This window comes from Ischnura elegans, chromosome 1 (genome assembly GCF_921293095.1).
Source record: "Ischnura elegans chromosome 1, ioIscEleg1.1, whole genome shotgun sequence".
Lineage (NCBI taxonomy): Eukaryota > Metazoa > Arthropoda > Insecta > Odonata > Coenagrionidae > Ischnura > Ischnura elegans.
In genome coordinates this window covers 162,787,167-162,808,344 of record NC_060246.1, presented here as the reverse complement: position 1 = coordinate 162,808,344, position 21,178 = coordinate 162,787,167, and the positions used below count along the sequence as shown (strand labels likewise).

General features: G+C 41.7%; 1 protein-coding gene across 1 annotated transcript in view; it reads left to right on the top strand.

Annotated features, from left to right (window-relative positions):
* LOC124171779 (inactive pancreatic lipase-related protein 1-like) overlaps window positions 1-20,487 on the top strand; it is a 28,228-nt gene extending 7,741 nt beyond the window's left edge. The window contains exons 4-9 of the mRNA XM_046551133.1: window positions 1,457-1,697; window positions 2,131-2,361; window positions 4,863-5,150; window positions 6,702-6,816; window positions 12,922-13,131; window positions 19,922-20,487. Of these exons, the coding sequence (XP_046407089.1) occupies window positions 1,457-1,697; window positions 2,131-2,361; window positions 4,863-5,150; window positions 6,702-6,816; window positions 12,922-13,131; window positions 19,922-20,012 (1,176 nt within the window). The 3' untranslated portion in view covers window positions 20,013-20,487. The remainder of the gene's footprint in view (window positions 1-1,456; window positions 1,698-2,130; window positions 2,362-4,862; window positions 5,151-6,701; window positions 6,817-12,921; window positions 13,132-19,921) is intronic.
* Window positions 20,488-21,178: the final 691 nt, after the last annotated feature.

Here is a 21,178-nt window from a genome sequence, read left to right as displayed (position 1 = left end):
TTATGGGTAAAATTTTTGATTTGGGAGGATATTGCTAATAACAGTAAAGAAATTAAGAAAACGGCCTATATCAAAGTGGCATATATTTTATAAATTTATGTTTAGTGACATAAATAGCAAAATAACTTATTCAAAAGTAAAAACACAAAACCAAGATATTTTTGGTATCTTTGCTTCGTTAAAACCTTTCTTAATTGCGATATTTAACGTTTCGTCATCATTATACCCATTGAACCACAAACATATATTCTAAAATAGAGAAAGATTAAACAGAAACATTAATAAAATGAAGGACGCCATTCAACTTAGCGAAACGAATATTGAACAAATGGTCGTAGATGACTAAACATGAACTTCAAAAAGAGCACATTTTTACTGAAAAATACTATCGGATACTATCGATAGTAGTTGTAAAACTAAAGATATTGAGCGATGGTCGGAGTGCCATTGATATTTTTCACCCTCTAATAATCCTTTATTCGAGGCCATTTAGCCCTTCGACAGTCCTGTAGTTATTCATTTACTCGCGGGGAGGAGCTGTGGTCATGTTTAGCAGGCCACTGCTCTTCTTTCCTAAACTTAGCTGAGAGACGCGAAGCAGAGTTTATCGAACGTATTTTTAGCCGAGTGCATCGCTCTGAAAACGGCCATTTCGAAGATGAAACTTGGGTATTTGTGTGGGTAAAACGGCTTCTTTTGCATTGCTAGGAAAGATGGAGTTCATAATAAACCTTAATCCTATATATGTTAACCATTGTCGAAAGAATTCGAGATCAGCCGAAACTTTCTTGAAGTAATAAAATAGAGAACTCTTGTAGTTAAGATAAATTTTGCTTTAATGAAAAGTCAATTACTTTTATAATTTTATATGATCGCCGTTGTCATTTTCATGGATGTTCAAGTGTATTGTCAAGGCTGCCAGTAGGAGGAAATGCATCGTTTAGAGGTAAGTACATCGGAGAGCGCCTGTCTTCCTGGCTGCGAGGCCAGTGGTCATTCATTATTAGTGATTCTCATTACTGGTAAATTGTACAATCGATGGAATCTATGTTTGTGGTAATACCAATGGTAAAATTGATTTAAAAATCTCACTAATAAAGGAAATGTAAAAGAAAATTCTTTTCAAACCACAAAATAATGCAAATTACGATATCTATGTCAGCAAAACTTTGTCGTGCAGATAAGCCCATTTCACGGGTTCAATCAATATGCTGGTTAAAAAATAAACAAACAATAATTACAAGGAAATTTCACCAGTTTATATGTCGAAGTTAGCTAGATTCTTATATACGGCGTAAAAAATTTCGGCACATTCATGAATTGGATCCTTTCCGTATAACTCAGAATATTTGCAAAGGAATATATTTATAATCAAGTGAGCGGCATTATGCGCACGCCATAGTCTCCAGCTTGTAACTTTGGCTTATAAACCGTGAACCGTTGTTATCGTTGGCAGGAGGAGTGTAACGTGGTGTTGGTGGACTGGGGGACTGCTGCGCGGGGCCCTTCGTACTTGAGGGCCGCGGCCAACACTGAGCTGGTGGGCCGCCAGGGGGCCCGTGTGCTAGCTGGACTGGTCGGCCTCGGGGCCTTGCCTAAGGCCCTTCACGTGGTCGGCTTCAGCCTGGGTGCGCAAATGGCGGGCTTCGTGGGAGAGGGCCTCAAGGCCCAAGGCCTCAAACTGGGACGAATCACGGGTGCGTCTCACTGCCTCCTTCATTTGTTATCTACGGAAAAATCGGCGGAATATTCTTAACTATGGAATTAAATTTTCAATTCTTTAGGAACAGCAAAGCATGGTTTTGCTAACAGTATCCCCCGTCGCCCTAATGATGGCATTGAGATTCGTCCATCCTAAACCCTTTTCTTTCTATCTTTGATCCCTTGATCCGTGGAGATGTCGTCGGGGTCCTCATCACGGCAACGCTACCTTCCCCTTTTTCCTCCCTCTCCACCCCTTTCCCTCCTGAGTAATGCGGGCGTTAAAGTCTCCGACTTTGGTTCCCAGCCCTCAGGAGTGTAACGCCGCGACTCCGCCCTGGGTATTCGTTTACAATGCCTTCATTTGTTGAGAGTGGCTGTGTGCCTTCTACTCTATGCTGCATGACTCTCCTGTTGTTGTGTTGGCAGGTCTGGACCCGGCGTCTTTCCTCTTCGAGCGCACCAACTTGGACACGAGGCGCAAGCTGGACTCCGGCGATGCCGAGCTGGTTGACGTGATCCACACGGACGGTAGCCTGCTGTGGGCCGACGGCTTCGGGGCCTACGCTCCCTTGGGGCACGTCGACTTCTTCCCCAACGGCGGACAGAGCCAGCCCGGATGCTCCGACACTTACGTGGACGCCCTGGCCTTCCGGTTCGGTGAGCGTCTTACTATACACACTCCATTGCACCGCCCTCTCGGACTAATGAGAAATTATCCTTATTAAATGAAATTATTCATACAAAAATGAATTTAAGTATACCGGGACTAGCCACGGTGATAACTTTTACGGGAGTCACCCGCAATGCACAATTGTGCGAAAAATCCACAAAGAAAAAATCATTCGCCTTGACCGGGATTCGAACCCGGATCCCTCGATTTCCGGCCGAGTGCTTTAGCCAGTTAAGCTACCGAGGCGTCATTCCTCCCTGTGGAAATTTCCACAGGGAAGAATGACGCCTCGGTAGCTTAACTGGCTAAAGCACTCGGCCGGAAATCGAGGGATCCGGGTTCGAATCCCGGTCAAGGCGAATGATTTTTTCTCTGTGGATTTTTCATACAAAAATGCCTTATTTTTCAATTGAATGAAAATTAAACTTTGTTTTTCATTCAATATGAATAAATTCTATAAATTAAAGCCTCAAACCGTGAACTCATTTTTCAATGACAAACATTCAATTCAAATTTTCAATGACAGATCAAAGGCTGCGACATGGAAAGCAGATTTAGCCGTTAGTATGCAAATTTTGTTCTTGGGCTTCTGGAATAATCTTTCCTATGCTCTTACCCACTTCCACCCTTACTCTGGTTTCGCTTCGTTCACGACATTTTCGCTCTCTGGCCTCATGGCGAAGACTCATCAAACTCGTCCTTTCCAAATAACACATTTAATCTCTCTATAAAATCGAAAATTCAACACCTTATTCCACTTTAAATCCACCCATGATCAGCAATACTCTTACCTCTCTCAAGTACCCTTACTTGCTCATCCTTTGTCTTTTGACGGCCACCAGATATATTTTCCATCCTTGAAACCAACAAACCGCTCTCAAGGTTCACGACCCTAACCAATAGATTACCTATCCCATACCAACAAACCCGTTCGATCCTCATGCCTGCCAAAACCTGTGCGATCCTCATAACCCAATCACTTCCGAGCAAATTACTCAATTTTCCGCTTCCTTCCACTCTATCCCCCACCTGCACTACTGATGACGTAATCTACATCCTTTAATGTTCACTAATTTGACCAACCTTCTTGAACTCCCTAGCAACGTAAACGAAGTTGCATCATGCTGTCATTCCCGAAGGCTTGCGATATTTTACAACTTGTAGAAACAACGTCATCTGTTTCCACGAATGAATTGATTCTGGAACAAATAGTGGACATGCCGAAGCAAAGGGAAGAGCGGAACGCATGGCGGTATGTATTCGAATTGCCCTGTATTCTACATCGGTTTCCACTTCCCTCAAACTCCGATTTAGCCTCGTGCATTCTTTCATTCCCATCTGCCTCCCGAATTTTCATCCAAATCTCCTCACCCTTCAATGGTTCTTTCAGTCCCCACAGGTCTCCAGCCCGAAGAGGACCGATAAACAGTCGAAAATTTGAAACTATACGTATGGGTGTTTATTTTATTTGTACCTTCGTTTTTTTTGGCCTCTCTTGGCATTTTTTTAATTTACATATATCTGTGCATGATACTTCTTAGTTGGTATTGATTGGTTTGATACTATAAATAACTCATTAATTAAGTGATAAGTTCTGATTTATTTCACATCAAAATATTTTATTATATGACGAAGTATTAGTAGCTTGGTAGCGAAGTGTGCTGGCCGCTGACCGAGGGATTCCAGGTTCAAATCCTGGTTGAAGCCTTACTTAAGGGAGTCCCCCAAGTTAAATCCTCGAAGGGCGAGGTTTCCCATGGAAAAGAACTGACCCCTCCCTATGTGTGAAAACCCCCGTGGTTGTATGGGTGGATCTACCCAAACCAACCTTCTGTTTGAATCGCTGAGTAATTTTTGCTTAAGTATAAGATTTTTACGGGACCATTGTGAATTTTAACTGAATAATTAAGGTAAAACCGTCTTTACTTGGACAAAAACATGAGCGTAACTCAAAGACTTCAATGCCCGACAACAGTTAAAATTAATGGCGGCGACATTACTCAGAAAGAAGGCGAACCATGAATGACGCCATGTGTTGTGCAGGGTTGCCTTTCTTCAATTGCGCATTCAGTGCGTCCGTGTGCTGAAACCTAGGAGCAACATTGTGATATTGCAATACTGTCTGTTTCAACCTGGAGACTTTAACGCCCGAAGTCTCCGCAAATACAGAGAGCACACGGTTGCTGATATAAATCCCTCCTCCACAGTCTGCCCTGCCAATTTTTGCGCATTAGCTTGCACGTCCACTCCTAGCTTTGCCGTCGAAGGAAAAACTGTTGGATAATTGGATCTCATAGGATGATCTCCCTAGGAATAGAGAATTCGGTTTGCTTCGTGGTTGCTCCTTTGTTCATTCCCTTCCCCTGGCTACCTTAATGTAAATATCACTCACCTATCCTTACTCCCTGCTTCTGGATTCGAAGCCTCGCCCTTGGGGTTCTGGTCTCTAGAGTGCATCCGCCTATACCGTTGTCTCTGTCCGCTGCAGACCAGCGTTCGACCAACGGCACGGCCATCCGCGCCTGCAGCCACAGTCGCTCGCTGGACCTCTTCCTCGAGTCGCTGCTATCTCCCGAGTGTCGCCTCGTGGGCTTCCCCTGTCCCGGACTCAAGGACTTCGAGCGGAGCTTCGTGCACGGCGACTGCTTCTCGTGCGACAGCGGCTCTTGCGCCGTGCTGGGTCGCCCCGGGGAAGTGGAGGGCGCTGGCGGGTGGAGTGGGGGCCCCGGCCGGGGACCGCTCTTCCTCGTCACCCGCGCCACCAAACCCTACTGCGGTGAGTGTGTCTGACATAAGTGCTCGAAATGGTGCTTCTAGGATTGAGTATTTCTTGGATACTCACTTGAGAACTGGCATGTTAAAAAGAGAGGTCGCGCCGAGGGGTGATAGAGGATGACGAATAATTTTACACGATGAATGATCAAAGTCGTCGAAATTCCAAGAGCCTTTGAAAGGGGGCGTGGTCAATTGGGTGGGGGGCCTGACTTCAAAGTTGTCGGTCCGAGGGCCCTGAATCAATCGGGGCCTCGGCTCGGGGGTCTGCTTCCTCGCCGACTCAGGGCAATGTCAACGGGGGAAAGGAGGACTCAACGCCACGCTACAAGCGAAGTATTTTAAATATGCTTTTACATGTACATCTGCGCCTCTATTACTTCTACAATCACAGGTTGTACTTCTTTGGATGATGGCATGATGGTAGAAATTTCCGTTATGTCCTCGTTGTCTACTTGAACACAACCGCGTTCGACGCTACCCTACGCCACGTTAAATCTGCCTTTGGAGGTTGCACCCTGAAAAACAATGTGCTTGAATTTAACCCGTTCGTGTTTTAATTAAAATGCGTGAAATGAGAACGGAGTGAATTAATCATCCATTCTACGATGCTGTATTCTCCATGCATGCATTCTCCATACCTTGTCGCCTAAACGGAACCCTGAAATGGAAGCGAAAGTTTCCCGCGGAGATCTGTCCATTTCAAAGCGATTGCACTTAAATATGAAAGCTAATACCATGGTAACATATAATTATGTGAGGATCGTCCATAAAGTTTTATTTTACACTTCATAGGTGAAATAAAAAAATATTTTTCTCAAATTGAGTCAATTTGTTTGCTTTCAGATTGAAGAAAAGACCCTGTTCTTTCACTCCGTGGCGGAAGGTGTAACTTGGTGGCGTACACCTTCATCATCGTCTTTTATAATACAACACACTTCTAAATTTGTAAGATTTTTTAGTATTCTTACGTATAGGAAGAGTTGACGAGGAGCGCGGTCAATTCGGATGGGTCTGACGTCAAAACTGTCGTTCATAGGGCTCCGAAGTAGCTTTTCGGGGGGTGTTTGTTTAACATTAGTCTTGTAAATTATAGTCAAGGAGCATCGGTCTGTATTTCAGCTTTCCCTTCTCAGCTTACCTCGGAAAGGTCTCACTAGTCCAATATCTTCTGCTATTCCCTTTTATTCGATCCTAAAGTACCAATGAGAATGCGGAAGGAATGGCGCTGTTATGAAAGGGAGAAGAAGATTTAGATGATGATTTACCAAGGTACAGCCGATGAGTGAGCCTGCTTCGGAATTGCATCTCTTCATGCATCACATGAATTGATTGGAGCGTTCAGTCAATGACCGCCACAAACTCAATCATCCTCTTGGCTACATAAACATAAAAAGGCAAGCGTTCCTTGGCAACAATATTAAAGGCGACGAGGGCGCCCTTTTAAAGGGTTCCGCACCCTCAGTGTCACGCCACACTGAGGTGGTGAATCCGAATGTTCCTTAGGTGTTGGCTGAGGGTGTGCTGTGCTGATGGCTGATTGGTTGTTTCGCAGGCCAGCAGGTTCGCGTGCACGTGTCGCTGTCGCCACGAACGCTCTCCGTCCGCGGTGACCTCCAACTGATGCTCCTGCACGGCAACGCATCCACGGCATTCAACCTCAACACAAAGTAAGCCTCATTCATTCATTCATTCATTGACTCCCCTATTTCTTTCTCTCTGCATATTTGTATGAAGGCGGGCATGTAGCCAGGCGCCTTTTGGGGGCTTTATTCCATGATACGAATTAATTAGTGGTGGACCCTTGTATCGACTTCCCGCTATACGTGCACTTAGGTGGCCATCAGCCCAGGGGCAGCTGAAGGGCTATTCCACTAATTTGACCAACCTTCTTGAACTCCCTAGCAACGTAAACGAAGTTGCATCATGCTGTCATTCCCGAAGGCTCGCAATATTTTACAACTTGTAGAAACAACGTCATCTGTTTCCACGAATGAATTGATTCTGGAACAAATAGTGGACATGCCGAAGCAAAGGGAAGAGCGGAACGCATGGCGGTATGTATTCGAATTCACTGTCGCGAATGTGTTATTTCTTTTTCAGCGAGTTTTGCGACGATTAATGAATGGCAGCTACAAGAATCCATATGGTACTTATGAAATGTGGATTTAAACGAACCAAGAAAGGTATGAGACAGGCATTTCCATTGTGAATATAATTTACTTTGCGTCAGACTCACTTGCTGGAAGGAAACCCTTGATGATAAAAAAGAAACATTTTTATGAATGGGTTGGTAGGCATTCCAATCGTTATTTACTATTCACATGACTTCCGTTATAGCAGTAATGACCCACAAGGAACGTATATTGCGATTATAGCAATGAATGAAATACGCAAGAGATAGGTAAGTCAGCATGTGATTTTGTTATTTTAAAAGACGCGTATTTGAAGTTGCATGTGAAATTTATACGAATAAAGTATTCGGTGATGTCATTGATAAATGTATTTATTGAGACGCATTTGCAAGATAATATATAAGATATACAAGAAAATATATAATATAAAGATTTTATAATTTTTTATGCGTTTAATTTTTTTTGCGTTAATATCTCTTAGCATGCTCCGAGTATACTACGGCAGACACGAGTGAATTTTGCAATGAATCCTTGAAAAATACGAAGGGATATTTTAACCACGAAAAGGCTGACGTCCTATGAAATAATTGCATGCTGAAATCTTCCTGATTTAAGATTATAAATGTCCTTTTCTAATATTTTCCCTGCATTCGAGTAATTTAACAGTATTTGTGGGTCATTCTCCCATAAACGTACTTTTTATACAGGAAAAGGTTTAAAAAATGTTTATTTTTTATTTTTCAAAATTTTTGTTTATGTAATGACATTATGCAATGACATTCTCACTTGCAATTGATAAAATAGTCGGAGTCACTTGTGTGCACCGTAATTAAATATGGCAAATGAAAGAGAATTCATAGTATTACGTTAATCCTGAATTAAAATCCTCTTGAGGTAGGATCCAGGCATACGGTTGACGTAGGATTCAGGTTGACGGTAAAATTCAAATGCACCAGTAGTAGAAATAAATAACACAACGACATTAGGTAATCAAAACCTCTGAGGGCATGCCGAAAATTTGGTGTGAAAATAGAAATCTCGATATGAGAGAATTCGAAGAGAAAGAATTTTTACAGCATTTACATCGGATTTATTCAATATATTATATTATAGACATAAAATTCAATGTGCAGAGGGTAACAAAACACATGAACAAATTAGGGACCTCGAGATTTTTCTAATATATGGGGACGATGAATGCGTTGGACATCTGAACGTTTAAATTCTAGTATAATACGTATTGCATAATTTACCAACGGTCGTAAAGCTTCAAAAATTTTTTCAATGTTAAATATTCGTCCATTCATTTGATAATTGTTCATGCGTTCATGAGAAATAACAAGTATTTTCACTGAGAACCATTAAATTCTATGTAAACACACTTCATAAGCTGCAGTAAGCACTCCGTACCATTAAAATTTGAGGAAAATATCTCGTGGCAAGCATTTTTATGCACTTCACGGTCAATACGTTCGGAAAAATCACTCACATGCAAGCCAAGAGAAAAGTCAAAGATGCGCAAAAACCAGCAATATACAGCGGAACTTGTTAATCACTGTATAAGCATATAGTATGATACCATTTGCAAAGGTGTATATTTCACCATTCACGGCACTTATGAAGGATCACTCAAGTGCAAAATGGACTGCACCACTTATTCCTGTCCCTCACAACTCTAAAATGTAAGTGCATTGACCACACATGCGAGATGTTTTCACTTGAAATCTTAAGTACAAATGCAAACAACGCCGTATCCGCCGTTTTCCACACTCCTTTATCGGTCTTCTTCCCAGCGCGGCTGAAAGTAACACTCCTGTTCAGCGTTCATCGCGAAAATGATCGCAAATTACTTCGTTTCGATGACGTTGGCACCGAGCGCGTCGCCTGATTGGCTGAGCCGGCTCCTATCATGATTTTATCGAATTTCAGTTCGATTGTTGACAAAGTGTAAACAAGAGCGTCAAGAACTGGCGACTTCCCATAGATACGGTGATAACTGGGGAGATGACACTTAGATTCTGAATTAGAATGGTGTAATCGACATATTGGCCTCTGTCAATTCGTTTGTTTGTAGTTACATTTCGTAAATTCTGCCACTTTGAAGAAATATGTCGATAATTGTAACACAAAAGTTGTAAGTTTTTGAAAAATCAGCAGGAGATTGCAAACTAACCAATAGCAAGAGACCAAGCCATATTAACGTCCGTTGTTGTCCGTTTTTGAAAAAAAAAAACAAATTTTCGCGATAAATGTCAGCAAAATAAAAAAAACAAATATCACACATCGACCACTCCTAGCCGTAAATTAGTAACTAAAAAAAACGGGGCAGTCGTGGGATGGCCGACAGAAGTGAAAACTGAAATCATTATAATCCTTTATAAAAAAAACTTTAAACCTATAATTGTTCACTATGCACATAAAAGAAACTGCCTTAAATTGTAGTGACCTGTATTTTTATAGCGTGTACACTCTTCTGCACGTTCATGCACGAGCTCTTTATATTTAATGAACTTTTACAATATACTTGAAATCTATACATATCTACACTATAGATTTTTATACAATATAGATTTTTATTTTAAATTTTAATATAAAAAAAGACTTTAACAGTATATATATTAATAATATATTAACAAAGTTTATATATTAATCTCTATTAACAGTCTACAAAATAATGCGCACTGTATAGAAAAAGTACATATGTACAGTATAGAACTAGAAGTAGACAGATGCCAGTATTCAGTATGTAAAAGTATAGCGGTGACGCAACCTATACCATTGTATACACTATACACACTATACATATGTATATCTCGCTGTAGCGATTGCGGTGTCGGGTCGGTGACGCTCACGCGAATTCTATGCTTTTTTCCCATCCCACAAAAGTGCTTAACGCCGCTAAAGAAGTTTTCACTTCAAAAAAGCATTCCATTCAGGCGTACCTTGAAATTCTAGTCTAAAAAAATTGAGCCATATAATATTGAGCGTATTTGAAATATCGTCCTCAAAATCGTATGCCGGCATACAAGTCCAAAAAGCCGAATATCGAAAATAATTTAATTTTTGTTTTGTGAACTGGATTTTTTTTTCAAACTATAAATAATGTATGAAAACTATGTTCATTTTTTATCTCAATATTCTAACAGTTTTCTGAGGATAAGATTTGCAGAAGATTCTGACATACCATTTATGGACGAAATTTTGGATACGATTATTATATGGCTCAAACACACACACACACAATTTTGTGGATCAGAAAATCAAGGTGCGCCTTAATGGAATGAATTTTCTAGATATAGTTTTGTGGCTAGGAGCTGTCGATCATTATAACGAAATTTATGGCATTCGGATGCGACCGATTTGACAGCCAATTACCAGCAGAGGCAACCCAAACCACTTCTCAAACTCCCTCCGAGGCAAATTTCTGTCTGGGTAGCTGTGAGCTGTTGGGTGTGAGATCCCCTTCCTGAGGAGGGTGAAGCTGTCTGCCCGATTTTAGTGTTGGATCTTCCGTGATTGGCTGCTGAAATGACGCAAAACTCGCCTTCATTCGTTATTGCTGCTTTGACCCCCTTTTCGCGGAGCTGATTGTATGTCTTAGGCGATCGTCTTGCAGACCTTTTGGGCCTAAACAGGTGACAAAAACGCTCAGCTTAGCTTTTTTATAAGGATTTATACGCTCTTTGATTAAATTGCACAATTTTCAGCGAAAATAGGCTCTCCACTGCGATGTAGCGCGTTATTGAAGCCGAAAATATTAGAACCAGAGTTGTTTATCGTTGGCTGTTGAGATTTCGATCACGATGAAATGGCAATGAAAAAGGCGCGTTTCCCAACGCCTTTGCAGTTGGTTCATTGACTCACCCCAACCAGGCAGTGCACAAATATGCAAAATTAATTCGTTTATTTGCGTTGTCGGAGTAAAATATTTTTTTTGGTGAAAAGGAAATTTAAAACTAGCAATTTGCTGCACAGAAGAAGAAATTGATTACAGTAATAAATTCTCATATTGGTGCGTTGATTTTTTGTAAATATATTTAATATATTTTTTTAAATGTCACACTGGTATTTTCTTTTTATCTATTTATGATTATGATACGTGGATTGTAATTCGGCTCACAGGAACGAATGAAGAACTATTTGAGCGTTTTATAAGTGTGTAAATAAAAGCGTATCTGCAAATCTGCAATGCGGTGGCGACCGGAAAAGATTCATCTTTGTCAGCGACCGCCTCTGTATCAGCCATATATCCCTTTCAACTGTCTTCAACTTTGCAAAAATGTATTAAATGATTATTATATTTGCACTTAATAATTAATCTTCTATATTATTTCTACTGTATAGATACCTTTTCTCAACTTATACGCAACCAAACTCTACAAATGAGGTACCAAAATGCACAGAATTTATCAGAAAACATGCGACGGCATATCTTACTTCCTAAATATTGCTATTGTTTCCTAAAATTGGTTTTTAAATAATTAAAAAAACGGTAAATATTCCTGACGTTAACGGCGCACAAACTGATACATTTGTTCATTTGCAATTATATCTCGCATTCTTTAAATAACTTTTATCAAAATGCGGCTGATTCCACATTCAAGTCTCCTGTTGATACGTAAGTATGAGTCATCATGCGCGTTTAACAGAGGATAGTGTAATTACTTCCATTGTTGTGTTTAAAGAGGTCCTCTGACCTCAATTTGTACATGAACATTCCAATTAAATTTGTATATAAGACCCTGCCTTTTTTCTACATTTTAAAATTAGAAACGCGCCTATCCCTCTGTGGACCTGCATTGAAAAGCGCGGGCGCGTAAAAAATAATTAGCGTAGTTAAAGTATAGTATGGACAAGTTAATGGCAGTTAAGGTTTTGAACCTCATGTGCAGGTCTACAAGGATTCTAATGATTCCGTTTCTCTTCTCCTAAATAACCGCCTGTCTCTTTACTGATGGACCTCTTTCCTTCGTGTCACTCAGAGCCCTCTCTTAAGGCCGTTTTACACGGGGCCCGGAATTTCGCAGGTTAGAACTGCATTAATGTCTAAAATGGCGTGGAATTTTACGAATGCATGAACGAAATTAGAACAGGGGCTATTTTGCCATCTCACGTCCACGCATTCTCGCATGTGTTCTAGCAATTCACCACTTTACACGACGCAATTTTTGACTGCGCCTTCGTACACACGTCAGATTGTGCCTTTACGTGCCTTGTGTAAAATGGCCTTTACCAATATTTCATTCTTAATCAGCTGCACTACGGAGGCGCCCTATAACTCTTCGGACTTTCTATCAATTTCTCTGGACATTCAGCTGCATCGCCTGCGAAGAGACTAATATTGCTTGAGACCGCGGCACTTATTTCATTCAGGTAAAGTTGGAACAAGAGAGGTCTTAATACATCTCCTTGAGGTACACCTCATTACAGTATCCCTTTTGTTATTCCCATAAATGACACACTTGAAATAGTGACGAAAACATGAATGTTATTCGAATGCCCCATTTGTTAAAAGGCATTTAAATGCGATTGCCACTTTTGAACTGTGACGGAGGTAGCACAATAGTATACATAGCTGAATAGTATACAATATCCTAGTACACAAATTCACGCGGAGTCGCCATGTTTTCCTCGCCGCAGGGTTTACCCTCTCCGCCACACGGTGGAGACACTGCATGGCGGTCGCGGTGCGTCGAGCGTGGTGGCGCTGAAGAGCGGCAGTTTGAGCGCACTGAAGACGCCGCGCCTCCGCGCCCGCATCCTCTTCAAGCCGTCTTCAGGCCTGAAGAAGAGCCCCCCGGATCGCCTCTTCGTGGAGCGGGTTCACGTCACCAGCCAGGAGGGCCTCTCGTGAGTATAGCCGGAACCAAGGGACAGAAGAAAAGAAAGGCAATGGAAAAGATGGCAATCATGGCATTTGGGTTGGTTTTGCAATGCAAGGTTTCATTCCACCTCGAGATGAAACAGTGATTAAAGATGGATGGAGTGATGGTAATATAAAGTTCAGCGTTCAGTTAATATTATTCTCGACGTTCGCCATTGTACCTCGTAGGTCTTGTCATGAGCAATGTTGCCAGAGTTCAGGGATGACGACTTACAAAAAATATTGGGGGGGCCAAAGCCGGGGATCTTGCCCCGGAAAATTGTATATGTAGTGAGTTTTAAGTTTTTTAAGCATTTTAGAAGAGTCATATGATCAACTATAGAAGCCTGATAACTCGTATATCGATATCTGGAAACTGCAGGGAAAATCGACAAGCCTGACACATTTTTTCCTCATACCCATAACGAATTTTCGAGGAGGCTCAGGCCACCTCAGGCCCCATGGAGTCGGCGCCACTGTCAGAGCTATGTAGTAGTAGCAGAAATATTGTCAGAAATGTATGAAGTCCATTCTGAGTAGAATTGCGCCAGCCCTTCGACGTCAACCTCACATAAGGATGTCAACTACCTCTGGAATTCATTCGCAACATTACTTTTACTTGTTTTTAAAGTTTTCATCCGTCATATTTTCCAAACCATTTATTGCTCTCAGAATATAAGGTTTTTATCCCAGATTAATACACTTGACGTCAAATTAGTGAATGTGAGATAATTTTTGTTTGTATTCGAGGGCATATTAATGACTGATTATTACTATTGAATAAATATTATTCTAAATAATTCCCCATTTCCCCGAAGATGCGGCGATTATGTGGAAATATGGACGCATAGGAGAGGAGCATTCATTGAAATAACAAAAATAGTAGTAAAAAGTACAATCAAAAGATACTTGAATCGTTAAATGATGTACATAAATTGTTACAATGACATTCTTTCAACTGTTGACCGCCCCAATTGTTCTTTTAGTTGCTGATCGATGGAGAAGCTAATACGCTCTTTTGATGATCATGATAGAGTGAATTCTGACGTAGTCAAAGTCTAGCACATTAATGGCAAGCCTTAACCTAGACCACATATGCCAAAATATTCCACGTCTATAGTTGAAAACGAGTATAATTACTAACTGCCATGGTTAATAAGATTAATTCATTGCTTGTGATATGCGGCGATTGAGATTAAACGATCCTCTGCCCAGTGTCAATTAAGTACATACATAAAAGTCGTCGTTTGACTCCTAGATACATTTCCGCCACTTGGCTGGCACACTCTGTTCCGTTGAGAATTGCTAATGCATTGTGCACATCCAACTGCTGGCTGTCCAATCAACGTCATCCCATCTATACTCCGATTATCATTCTGTTTTAAAAGTCATATTATAGTTACCGCAGCGTTACTAGTTCCCCATGCATTTATCTTCGGAGGAATCTCTAAGCTTCTGTAGCGAGGGGAGGTCCGGGTTCGAATTCGATTCAATTAATTTATTATCGTGGGCCATTTGGCCCATGAGATAATTTACAAGTGCACAACAATTAAGTAAAAATCATTTGACAAAGGTTCAAAGAAAAAAAACACTACATCAAGACTCAGTAAATGCAAAAAATAGAGAAAAAACTAAAAGCAAAAACAAAATATAAACCTACACAATAGGGCGGATCGAAAAAATCGATTTTTTTCAAATCCATCTGACCCAATGAAAAAACGTTGTGGGACCGATCACAAATAAGGCCTGAAAAATTTGAGACCTCCACGTGAACCCCTAACCCTCGCTCAAATGCAATTTAGGGGGGCTGGGTCAAAATTCGAAAAATATAATATTTTATGGTCATTCCGCATAGATTTTGCCGAGTTACTGACCTTTTAGGAAAAATATTTCGTGCATTTTGACGTATCTGCCACCGTTTAGCCACAAAATGCCTAATTTGAGCCCGCGCCCGCGAAGAAAATATTTCAACGCCCACGCAGCGTCGCGGATACAAGAACGGTAGGCCGATCCCGTCCCCTCCCCGCTCGCTTCTCCCCCTCCCACGCCTCGAATGCAGCAACATTCATCCCTCGTGTGCTGCTAGGAGGGGGCTCATCTTTGATAATGTAAATCGGAAGATGGTAGAAGGTAAAAAAGGATGCGCAGTGAGACGACTTGTCCCTTATTTGGCGCCTCGTCGGCGTTAAACAAATCGATGTTACCACTTTTAGAGAAGTGATGAAGTATTTTCAGATCTGCGAACGCAGGAAAGGAGCCTACGGTCTATGAAGACGCTTCTCGAGTGGCTATGATGGTGTGCAAACTATGGTGACGTGCTTCTCTTCCATTATGAATGTGACTAAATGGATTTAGCGGTACCACAGGAAGTACTAAAACTTACGGAAAATCAGAATAGGCCAAAACTAGTGTAACGTTTCAATTAATTTCACTTCGTTTTCACGTTACTTTCAAACATTTTATTTCACTTTAAATGATACAATCTCGGGAGCAAGGGAACACCCGTCCGCCATAACTATCACAATCCGAGTCCCCACATTTCACCTCCTCCCGCGCCGTCAACAATCACAACAATTAATTATTAATTAACTCACTCCACCTCTGCTGCTTATTTTTGCTTGTATTACGTCACACCAAAAACCAAAACAAACCACTCAAAATTAGGTGTTACATTTGCCCCATTGGAAAAGAAAATGGAATGACATGCAATTTTCTTTTTCAAAGCCTTCAAAACAAAGTATTATGGGTTACGGGCGTGGCCCCAACGCCTTCAGTTTTGAACTTCCCCCTTTCCATCACACAAACACAGTTCACTCCACTTCACACACCGGCATTTCATTATTCCATCTGTCACACTTCTCTTACTTATCACTCCCCTTCTCCGTTCACTTTACTCATTCATTCATCACTGTCATCATTCATTCCAAGCATATAAATACCAACCATGCACTTAATAAACAATCAACAAACACTCCTGCAATCATCCATATCAAATTATTACACATGTATTTACCCTCACTTTTCTCCTGTCACATCACCCTTCCACCGTCTCTCCAGGGTGTAACCACTCTCGCCACCTATCTAATTGCCCCATTTTAAATTTTACTCTCCTCCTTTTCTCCTTCCTCCTTCTTCTCTCCACCCGACCTTCGTCCCTTCTTACGTTACCTTCATGTATCCTAAATATTCTCGCGATCCTCTTAGAGTCACCTTCTCCCGCCGATCCAAGCTCGGTTATGTGACTGCTTCCTTCCGCCATCATGGAATTGACAAGGTGCTGTCGCTCCGGTTGGCGCGCCTCCGCTACATTGTTTAGTGCAGGCCGCTGATCAGCTGATCTCTCGCCCGGCCGGTGAAAGTATCCATCGCCGAGAAAGTCATTGTCTCGTCGTCCCTCTTTCTGCTGGCTCGACGCCTGCCACTCCTGCTGCTGCGACTTCCTCGAGTCCCATCCGTGCTGCTGGTTGTGCTGGAACGCGCCTCCCGACGTCCTCCACGCACGCTCCTCACGGGGTCCTGATGTATGCCTCCCATCGAACGTCGGTACCTTCAACTGTACCGCGGATGTCATTGTGACGCCGGGTCTCGTGTCTTTCTCACGCACGATGCGTTGGACTGCTTCCTCATCTAGCCCAGCTGCCTTTGTGGTGGATTGTTGTCCGTCCGCCATCTTCCCGGGCACTTCCTCCACTTGTTTTTCCTTTCTCCCCTTACATTCTCGCCGAAACGCCGCTAGCCCTTCGTTGATGCTTTTCATTGTCTCCTCCAACTTTTTGTCTCTTTCTTCTTGTTTACTATCTCGCCTCTCCCGTTCTGCTTCCCATTTTCTATCTCGACTCTCCCGTTCTTCTTCCCATTTTCTATTTCGACTCTTCTGTTCTTCTAGCATCTGTCTTAGTAGCACCCGTAGGTCACTGTATCCTTGGTCCTGCGTCTCCATCTCAAACTCATGTGTCTCTATATCTACCCCTTCTTTTATCAAAAGCGGTTTTAAACGCTCTTGCAGCTCAAATTTCGCCCCTTGGGTCGTCGATCCCCGATCCCTCAACAAACTTTGTAAATCCACCTTTTTCAGTTCGTAAAATTTTTTCACTCCCGCCATCTTGAATTCCCGCTCTCTACGACGCGACTCGTTCCTCAGGCGTTCCGTGGTCTCGATCCTCTCGAGAAGTCGTGCCCTACACGTTGCGGCGCCAAAATGTAACGTTTCAATTAATTTCACTTCGTTTTCACGTTACTTTCAAACATTTTATTTCACTTTAAATGATACAATCTCGGGAGCAAGGGAACACCCGTCCGCCATAACTATCACAATCCGAGTCCCCACATTTCACCTCCTCCCGCGCCGTCAACAATCACAACAATTAATTATTAATTAACTCACTCCACCTCTGCTGCTTATTTTTGCTTGTATTACGTCACACCAAAAACCAAAACAAACCACTCAAAATTAGGTGTTACACTAGGGTTTTATTGAAGTATAAAACTCAAAACAATTTTAAAGGAACATTTAAAATTATGCGATATTTTTGCGTGTAAGTGCATGGAGGAGCATAATGTTCCCCCAATGAAAAAGTATTTAAAGAGATAAGCTGGCGAAAGGAAAGATGATGGCTGCTGGATTGAATCCTAAAGAAACTCGACAACTGAGGAAAAAAAGGGTATCATCGGAGAGCGTTGAGTCAACATCGTCAATTCTTGTACGGGAAAATAGTATCAAAAATTTTCTTCATCAATTCAACCGGAAAAAATTAAACTGACGAGAAATTAGCCGATTTGTATCTCTACTTTCTTCATAAAATAAACATCAAGGACTATAAACTCAAATTGGAACTTCTTCGGGGAAAATGCGTCTGCCAACTGTGATAGAGGTATATGCAAGAACCAAGCAACAGCAATGATCATTCCCGCAACTTTAGCTGACGCAAAAGTCATAACTTCGTAAGTTAATCAAAGCTAGTGCACCAGAATTACTTACGTAGACAGAAAAAGATGCTAATTACTGTGAATAAGAAAAGAGAGGTGTCATCGAAGGGCTCCATTTTATTGGAATGAAAGACTATACTCTTGTATGATGAAAAAAGGCAAGAGGACTTATCAATACAAGTTTAGAGGGGAATGTGTGGTGTTAGTTGAAGAAACAGGGTCCCACTTTTGGAGGTTTGCCTCCCCCGTCGGAGGATTAGCAAAAGTTATAAAATCTGCGATTATCGATTCCTTTCCGAGTGAAAAGTAAATACACAAAATTAAAAAGGATTTGATTATGATGGTACCAAGCGAATACCGCCCAAAAAAGAGGCATCATCCCTTTCATATAAGCATAATTCCAACATCCCTTGCGGTGTGGGTAAACTCTTCTCGGGATTCCCACCGGGTTAATTTTTCTATAATGACCGACATTTCAAGCTCCGACTCGGGGCTCATCCTAAGGGATAAATTTTGTTGAACCCCGAAAAGAATTTACCCACATCATTCGCCTGGAAAGCATCAAATCGTATTTCATCCCTTACAGTGGTCTATTTGCTAATTGCACTACGTTGACTTAGATTTGCGAGATAAATATTGGGAGGGTAATCTAGGGACCCAATTTGCGATGCTGCAAGGATGCGTTTGGCGACCAATCTGAGATTTTTTTTAATTGCTGGATTTTAATATCGACGTAAAGGACTACCCGCTAATGATATATTGGATAGACTCCAGTTCCTTCAGCTATATCTTAGCTTAGCGCTGTGGAAATTAAAGATCTATTGATGACCGTTCAAATTTGAATTAAAAAATATTCCTTTTATTATACATGCAGACGAGAAAGAATTTACCAAAACTTTGTTGACAGCAGCGAAAGACGAGGAATGACACTGACATAAGAAATACAGACTGGAAAGCAGATAATTGAGTAATTCTTTCGTGATTGTTCCTTACCGGACGATGCTGAAACATCAAGCATTAGAAAGACTAACGAAGAAAGACGCACTTGATGTGAATTTTGCTGCATTCGAGGCGTGGGAGGGGGAGAAGCGAGCGGGGGACGGGATCGGCCTACCGTTCTTGTATCCGCGACGCTGCGTGGGCGTTGGAATATTTTATTCGCGGGCGCGGGCTCAAATTAGGCATTTTGTGGCTAAACGGTGGCAGATACGTCAAAATGCACGAAATATTTGTCCAAACAGGGCAGTAACTCGGCAAAATCTATGCGGAATGACCATAACATATTATATTTTTCGAATTTCGACCCTCCCCCCCTAAATTGCATTTGAGCGATGGTCAGGGGTTCACGTACAGGTCTCAAATTTTTCAGGCCTTATTTTTGATCGGTCCCACAACTTTTTTTCACTGGGCCAGATGGATTTGAAAAAAATCGATTTTTGCGATCCACCCTACTACACAAGCATATAGATACAATTGCATCCCGAATGCGGATCCCCGGGTATCTAGCCATACAACATTTTCAGACATTTTTAATACATTTGAAACAGTATCACAATTTATTCAAAGAAAAATACTCAGGTGTAACGGAATTCCCCCCGAACATAAAAACACAATTACTTTCCTTCATAAAAGAAAATAAAATATTGAAAAATCATGAATTTATAAAAGTTTTCTTTGACAAATGAAGTTTTTTAGATTGTTAAAATTAGTTTCAAACACTCTGCTTGTTAGTACCCTGTTTTTCGTAACTTTTACCCCCTGGTTTTGGACCCCTCGAACGAAATACCTGGCTACCCCAGTGCTTCCGTTGACGTCGGTAATCAATCCGCTTGTATGGTGGCGTTTTCGCAGATGGCAGTACTGCGGTCCGGAGGCGGTCATCGAGACCAGTAAGGGTCACGGAGAAGCGCTTCTGCCGCTGGAGCTGCGCGACAACTGCTAGGCCTTCGCTGCCGCTCCTTCGTTCCGCCTGCGCCAACCGCTGCGACCGCTCGACCACCGCTGCCGCTCCGCTAGGTGCAGCCGTTGAGGGCGCATTGGAGTGCTCGTGATCGGACCGCAAAGTGTTTGATTTTCCCATAGGAGGGGATGCCAACTTTCCAGGATGATTGTGCTTGATTCGACTGTTTGGCATTCCGACCATTTGCTGGTCGCCTACTGAGTGTGATGGACTGCTGCTATGCAATATTACTTCATTGGCAGCTGTTGTTTATATACGGCGGCGAATCTTCCATTGAATGTTTGTAGAGTTCTCTGAAGCTCACTCAATGTACCTGAGGCCGATCGTCCAGTGGACATCCGGGCGGTCGCCTCCAAAACTTTTACGAAGTGTTGAAATGTGAAAACTTGTTCGTGTGTACTTCGTGTGGTCAGTGGAGTCAGAATAAAGAAAATGCCATTCTGTGGTGTTTATTGTTTCTTTTTAAATCACCGGGAATTCCATTTTATTATTTTCAATTGAGATCAGCTGTAGTGATTTTTTCTTGTTTCTCGTCAACATGATCTTTCTGGGCTGTGCATGGACGGATTATAAGGATTAAATACACTGAAGAACAAAACATTGAATTGAAGTACTTACTTCTTATTATGTCACTTGTCATTTTCCGATTGTGTAATTGGCAAATATATTTTGTCTAATGTTAGGTTTTAGTTTTCTTCAGATTTTTTCACTAGGGGCTTGTAATTGCTCAATACAATGCTCGTAATGACTTACGTTTCAAAATTCACCGCGAAAATCCGAGAATTTCATGACGCATAAAAAATTCATGAAACCAATATGCCAAAATAGATGTTTGATTTTAATGCCAAGTTGCACGCTTCATAAGCCCGTTAGATTTAATTCCTAGAAGTAGGAACGCGAGAATAAACTTAAAATTGTAATCACCCACCTTGTGCAAATGCATGTAAGTGGAGGAAATAGAGCCTGCTCTAATTTAGTTCATGCCATCGCAACACGAAGTGGGTTATTTAAACGTAATAATCTTTGCTAGGGATGTGCGAGCACTCGAATATTCAAGTCGAGTAGTTGGTACTCGACTCGAGTGCTTCGAGAAGTATTTCGAATGTCGAGTCGAGTAGTATCGGTTACAGAGCTGTTGAGGCCAGTAA